We start from the raw sequence: 7,286 nt of genomic DNA on the forward strand, positions 1-7,286 counted from the left end.
AGTGAGTGAGTGAGTGTGTGTGTGTGTGTGTGTGTGTATGAGAGAGTGAGAGCACGAGAGAGGAGAGAGATAGACAGAGTAAGAGAGAGAGAAAATAGAGAGAAAGTGAGAGTTTTTGTTTGCATCTCATTCCCTGCCTCTCTCTCTCTCTCACACACACACACACATATACTCTATCTCGACTGTGATTGGTCCACTCAGAGATGGTGGGCAAAGTTCATTCAGAAGGACCAATAAAGTACAGAGAAAAGGCCAGGGACTGCAGAGACTTCCTATTGGCCAGTTTCCAGGGCACATTCTGTTTCTTCTCTACATAACTGAGCTGTAGCAGAGGTCAGAGGTCAAGCGTTCACTCAAAAACCAACCCCCTTGTGCATGTCACACAGCACTCATACATGACCCGTGGGGTCTGAGGCCACACATTGTCCTTTTCTGACTTTGTTTGCACTTAAACAAATCATTACATTTATATGCAGTGTGACCCAGTTTTATATGGACATCTAGACCTTTTAAAAAACAGAGCGATAGAAATATTCCCTCTTGTGTTTCTGTGCACAGGTTTGCTTCTGAACGTTAGGGCATTCACAGTGGCCCCAAAAAGTATTTGGAGAATACTGTTAAACTTCTTCTTTAGAATTTACTTTCTTTCAAGGAAAAACCACATACCTCACAGACCCCTCAGGGCTTTCTGAAAGGGAGAGTAAAATTATATTACATCCCTCCATTTTTTCATAGGAACACACTTTATCGATCCTTTAGTTTTTAAGCTATAGCCAACACACTATTTAAACAGACTCAAAACACAAAACAGCATTTTGGCCTCTTCTGTCTACGTCTGTCCTTACATTTATCTCTCTATCCTCCAGTGAACATTAACGTTAAAGCTCTGTTCATTGTTAAAAAGAAACTTTAATAGCTTGATATAAACATTACATTTTCGATATAAAAACTAACAGGTTTCTGTAGTGGAAATCACTGCACGAGCTCAGAAACACTTCCTTAAACTACTGTCAGTCAACACAGTTCATTGCTGCATCTAAAAACGCCAGTTAAAACTCACGAATGCAAAGATGGAACAATATACAAAAAGGATTCAGAAATTCTGCCAACTTCTCTGTCCCAAGCGAGACTGCCCTGGAGTCTGACAAATCAAAAATATCTAATTCCTCCTGGAAATCATGGATTCTGCACCCTTCAGGCTGAAGTGAAAACGGTCCACACGGCTCACTGTAAGTGCACAGTTCAAAAGCATCCATGATGGCGTGGGGTGCATTAGTGCACACGGCATGGGTCACATGCACATCTGTGAATCTTTGGTAACTTTGGTAAGGCCTTGTTTGTTGCAGTAAAACAAGGCAAATCCACAATCTGCTTCGATTACAACAGTATGGCTTCTTAGTAAAAGAATCCAGGAGCTGAACTATTCCAGACATGTCACCCACTGATAACAACTGAGGCATTATGAAATGAAGAACACTTTAACAGAGACCCCGAGTTGTTGAGCAGGTGAAAACCTAAAGTTCCGAAACACTTACAGAGTGCTGTTAAAAGAAGGAGTGGTGTAAGACAAGTGTAAACAAGGTCCAACCAACTGCTTTGGAACATTTTGCTGGCATTTAATTCAAAACGGGCAAAAATTACAGGGAATAAAAAAATGTCAACATTTAGAAAGATGTCTTTGTAATATTTTCAGTCAAAGAAACACTAGGTAAGATGTAATTCATTTTACGGCACTGTACTGAAGTCAGCAGGGAGGGGGAGTGATGGTGATAGTTTCCTATCCACCTCCTAAAGTTACATAGTGCGGTTTCTGTGGTGCAGAATCCAGGGTAGCAATGACAGAGGCGCTATTCTCACTATTACAAGTCAGTGAAGCATCACAATGATTTGAAGCTATAATTGTGTGGCAAAAATATTACTTATTGTCAAATATAGGGAGTAAATAAATACACAGTTAGAATCAGAAAATTATCAACTGACTTTTGAAAAGTCTTTAAAGAATCTGTTTAAAAAAGTGGCAAATATTTTGATACACAGTGAAATTAATCATTTTTAAAAGTAGGTTATGTGCAAAAACTACTAGGTGATTTTGTATCTTTTATTGTACCTCTCCTTGGGGATTAAAGACCCGTCAGAATAATGAAAAAATGAATCTCTTACATGGAATTTGGCTCAGTGATATTTTAAGCATCCGTGGACGTGAATATTTGTCTGAAAATACTTTGTATGATTTTATGGTACACCCTTGTCTTTTCTGGTTCGAACTGGATCAGAGTTCTAAACAATGACATTTACTGGTGATAAAAACTCGATCAAACAAGCACATGGTCCAAAGCAGCCCATAACCAGTTCTCCAGGAATGTTTTACAGGATAATAAACGCTCTTCCTCTTCTCACTACATGCTTGTTTGTTTCTAGTGAGAGTTCACTTCAGTCACAGAACAAAGAACAGAGAAGTTTAGCCTTCAACACACACACACACACACACACACACACACACACACACACACACACACACACACACACACACACACACACACACACACACACGTCTGTTTTTGGTAAATGCAGTCATTAGAAATAGTTGAATTTACTTGGAAAAAAGGGGTGGATTTCATGGATGTAATTTTCTTGCCAATAAATACTTTTATTAATTTCAAAAGCACATTATTGTAAAAAATGAGTTAAATGAATATTATTCATTCGTTCATTGTCTGTAGCCCTTATCCATTTCATATATAAATATATATATAGCATTAAATGTACCCCCCCAAGTTCAAAAATAATGTGTGTGCATATAAACACAACAAATTATACAAAAAATATACCCTCACATATAATAACCAAACAAATATATAATAGTTGCTGTGCTGAGTAAATGTGGTGTGTCTGCTGGGGTTAGAGCTCACACTGTCAGTTGAACTCGCCTCGTACCATTTTTCCTCTGGGGGCTTCTGTTTGAGGTGGTGAAACAGATTAGTTGTGTTTCCCCGTTTTGTTTTTACAGACTTCTTATATATTTTTAAAATTACATCTGATGTTGTGTAACTAAACCACATCCACACAACTGAAGTCACTCCCCTTTTGGAGCAAATTCAGAGCCATTTTCCATCATAGCTGCCTCTGAGCCTAAAAACTCACTTACTGAACAAACGTTCTAAAACTATGACATCATTATGTAAACAAAGAAGAATAGCACTATTACCACGATAGTCGTTTTAAAAATTATAGCGATATTATCACAAACGACACGATACAGCACAGCCCTATTAGTGATGTGCTCTCCCTGTGTCTGCGTGGGTTTCCTCCGGGTGACTGTCTGTGAGGAGTGTGGTATGTTCTCCCTGTGTCTGCGTGGGTTTCCTCCGGGTGACTGTCTGTGAGGAGTGTGGTGTGTTCTCTCTGTGTCTGTGTGGGTTTCCTCCGGGTGACTGTCTGTGAGGAGTGTGGTGTGTTCTCTCTGTGTCTGTGTGGGTTTATTCTGGGTGACTGTCTGTGAGGAGTGTGGTGTGTTCTCCCTGTGTTTGCGTGGGTTTCCTGCGGGTGACTGTCTGTGAGGAGTGTGGTGTGTTCTCCCTGTGTTTGCGTGGGTTTCCTGCGGGTGACTGTCTGTGAGGAGTGTGGTGTGTTCTCCCTGTGTCTGCGTGGGTTTCCTCCGGGTGACTGTCTGTGAGGAGTGTGTTGTGTTCTCCTTGTGACTGCGTGGGTTTCCTCCGGGTGACTGTCTGTGAGGAGTGTGGTGTGTTCTCTCTGTGTCTGTGAGGAGTGTGGTGTATTCTCCCTGTGTCTGCGTGGGTTTCCTCCGGGTGACTGTCTGTGAGGAGTGTGTTGTGTTCTCCCTGTGACTGCGTGGGTTTCCTCCGGGTGACTGTCTGTGAGGAGTGTGGTGTGTTCTCCCTGTGACTGCATGGGTTTCCTCCGGGTGACTGTCTGTGAGGAGTGTGGTGTGTTCTCCCTGTGAATGCATTGGTTTCCTCCGGGTGACTGTCTGTGAGGAGTGTGGTGTGTTCTCCCTGTGTCTGTGTGGGTTTCCTCCGGGTGACTGTCTGTGAGGAGTGTGGTGTGTTCTCCCTGTGTCTGCGTGGGTTTCCTCCGGGTGACTGTCTGTGAGGAGTGTGTTGTGTTCTCCCTGTGTCTGCGTGGGTTTCCTCCGGGTGACTGTCTGTGAGGAGTGTGTTGTGTTCTCCCTGTGACTGCGTGGGTTTCCTCCGGGTGACTGTCTGTGAGGAGTGTGGTGTGTTCTCCCTGTGTCTGCGTGGGTTACCTCCGGGTGACTGTCTGTGAGGTGTGTGTTGTGTTCTCCCTGTGACTGCGTGGGTTTCCTCCGGGTGACTGTCTGTGAGGAGTGTGGTGTGTTCTCCCTGTGACTGCGTGGGTTTCCTCCGGGTGACTGTCTGTGAGGAGTGTGGTGTGTTCTCTCTGTGTCTGCGTGGGTTTCCTCCAGGTGACTGTCTGTGAGGAGTGTGGTGTGTTCTCCCTGTGTCTGCGTGGGTTTCCTCCGGGTGACTGTCTGTGAGGAGTGTGGTGTGTTCTCTCTGTGTCTGCGTGGGTTTCCTCCGGGTGACTGTCTGTGAGGAGTGTGGTGTGTTCTCCTTGTGACTGCGTGGGTTTCCTCCGGGTGACTGTCTGTGAGGAGTGTGGTGTGTTCTCCCTGTGTCTGCGTGGATTTCCTCCGGGTGACTGTCTGTGAGGAGTGTGGTGTGTTCTCCCTGTGTCTGCGTGGATTTCCTCCGGGTGACTGTCTGTGAGGAGTTGGTGTGTTCTCTCTGTGTCTGCATGGGTTTCCTCCGGGTGCTCCGGTTTCCTCCCACAGTCCAAAAACACACGTTGGTAGGTGGATTGGAGACTCAAAAGTGTCCGTAGTTGTGAGTGTGTGTCGCCCTGTGAAGGACTGGCGCCCCCTCCACGGTGTGTTCTCTCCTTGGGCCCAGTGTGTAGTATTTTCCAGCTGTGCAAGTGACATTTAAACTATTTTGGGATTTATAGACACACAAAAGGAAACACACTTTTATATTAATTGTCAGTTTTAACCAACAATCTTATACAGTGCAGCTTCAATTGAAGTAGATGTTTCCTTCTTCTGTAAAAGCTCCATTTCAGAGACTGTTTGTTTGGTTTTGTGATAACCTTGATTTGAAGCATCAGCTTTAGATGACTTACCTCCCAGATGTCCTCCACTGTGGGGAACCACTTTGTATGGTGACCTTTAAACACAACAGGAAACACAAAGCGGTCACACAACAGCTATCACACCAAACTGCGTCCTCTCTCTCTCTCTCTCTCTCTCTCATTTCTAGGTGATGATTACTCTGGGACTGCTGCTACTGTTGCTTTGTCAATTAGTGACTCACAGCCTTTTCACTCCTGGACAAGACGCATCTTTATTCATCTGTTGTATAAACAGGGTTTCACTGAATATGACCCTGATGGAAGAGGTAGGTGTTAAGATTCAAGCTTTGTGTTTCTATCTCTGAAGAAATACCAGCATTTGCACAAATGGAGGCTGGCTGTGGTATATTTTGCCTCAGAGACATGAGTAATCAAGGTCTGTCTGTTTGTTTGAGTGGGCTGGAGAATTACAGTGGTAACTATGAACTACCAAGGACACTTAGAGGGTTTTTACTGATTGCATCTTCTACCTTAAGAGTAGTAAAATACCGAGGAGAGCACAGCTGTCTTAAACAGTGATTAAATGCAAGTGCCACTGCCTCCAAATACGCTCCTCTACTAGTAGATTCCTCAGGTTGTTCCATTTAGATTTGAAGTTTAAATAATGTGATAAAAGGCCAAGATGTTTGATGTGGCGACATAAATAACACATCCTTAGTTTTCCTTCGAAGAGCCATATTTGTGAAGTTGTGTTTTCATAGTGAATGTATGAATAGAATTGGTCTAAATGTGCTTTAACTTACTAAAATTAAAGTGTTTGGCTGCACAAGCAGCAAAAATGTCTGTGACTTTACTGTGAGCCAACAGACTACAGCATGTGGGCCGTAAGCTTCCAGAAATGTACTGTACATATGAAAAACAAACAAATAAACAAACAACTTGTGTTTTCAAAAAACCAGTGCTATCAATTTCAAAAGACCAAATATTAATGGAGATATATATATATATATTAAAACATATAGAATTATACAGTGTGCAAAAAATGACACAGTGAGTTTGCAGCTGACATTGGGTTTATCTGCATCTCTCTGTCATTTATTTATTTATTTATTTTATATGTTATTTTTATTTGATCAAATTCATATTGATACACAGAAAAAGATTTGAATCTCTAGACTCTAGAGTGTGTGTGTGTTGGGGGGGTGCGTAAGAGATGCACACACAGCACCAGTGTGGCAGTGTTTTCCTCCGGTCGTGGATACACAGAGATTACCGCTGGCTGTTGACATATGAGCGATATGCAGCTCTGCAGTATGTAGCTGCTCTTTTATTTGTACACTTTTGTTTCTTATATTTACCACATTTTAAGAGGTTTTTAATCGTGAAACATGTTAATGACTCATTTTGTCACTAATGTTAAAAGCTTTTTTATTGTAATGCTCTGCTTTACCTATGAGTACAAACATGTAGCATCCTGTTTTCTCCTGCATCCCTCATAGACGTCACTACGATTCACACACAGATGAGCCCCTTGTTTAAGGTGTGAAGTACGCATTATTAACATCATGGTGGATCACTGACTTCTGCTGAAATTTAGTGTAAAACCCTGCATTTTTTAATATCACTACGTTCTGCAGAAACCATACAGCAATGTGAGTGTTTCCCCAGTAGTGTACAGCCCTTGTTTGTAAAGTGTGTGAGTGTGGGAATGTCTCTAGTGTTACCTCTCTGAGTTGCTTGGCATGGTGGGGTCGATGGAGACCATGGCTCCTGTTGAATCCACAAGGGTTATTGTTGTATTTCTGTCAAAAGCAGACACACACTCTAAAAATGGGAGCACTTCAACCAAAGTGGACAAACACACACACACACACACACACACACACACACACACACACACACACACACACACACACACACACACACGTTACCTGGGCAACCCCACAGCTGTGCAAAAGAGCTCTTTGATATCACAGGGACTGCAGTACCGGCTGAAGACCACCTAGCATTGACAAAAAGAGCATAGAGTGTCCAGAGAAATACATTTATAATAAATATATTTCAATGACTTTGTAAATCTACGTCCAGGGGCTAAAGCCTGGGTAACAAGGCAAGGGATTTCTTTATATTTATCTAGGGCTTATTCTAACAGATAGACTGAGCTATTAGTGGTGTAT

The 7,286-nt window shown here is 42.6% G+C and overlaps 1 protein-coding gene across 1 annotated transcript in view; it reads right to left on the minus strand.

Moving 5' to 3' along the window:
* pde9aa (phosphodiesterase 9aa) overlaps positions 1-6,899 on the minus strand; it is a 35,185-nt gene extending 28,286 nt beyond the window's left edge. Inside the window, exons 1-2 of the mRNA XM_066686305.1 lie at positions 6,834-6,899; positions 5,161-5,204 (exon numbers count right to left, since the gene is read on the minus strand). Of these exons, the coding sequence (XP_066542402.1) occupies positions 5,161-5,204; positions 6,834-6,874 (85 nt within the window). The 5' untranslated portion in view covers positions 6,875-6,899. The remainder of the gene's footprint in view (positions 1-5,160; positions 5,205-6,833) is intronic.
* Positions 6,900-7,286: the final 387 nt, after the last annotated feature.

Source organism: Hoplias malabaricus, chromosome 12 (assembly GCF_029633855.1).
Source record: "Hoplias malabaricus isolate fHopMal1 chromosome 12, fHopMal1.hap1, whole genome shotgun sequence".
Lineage (NCBI taxonomy): Eukaryota > Metazoa > Chordata > Actinopteri > Characiformes > Erythrinidae > Hoplias > Hoplias malabaricus.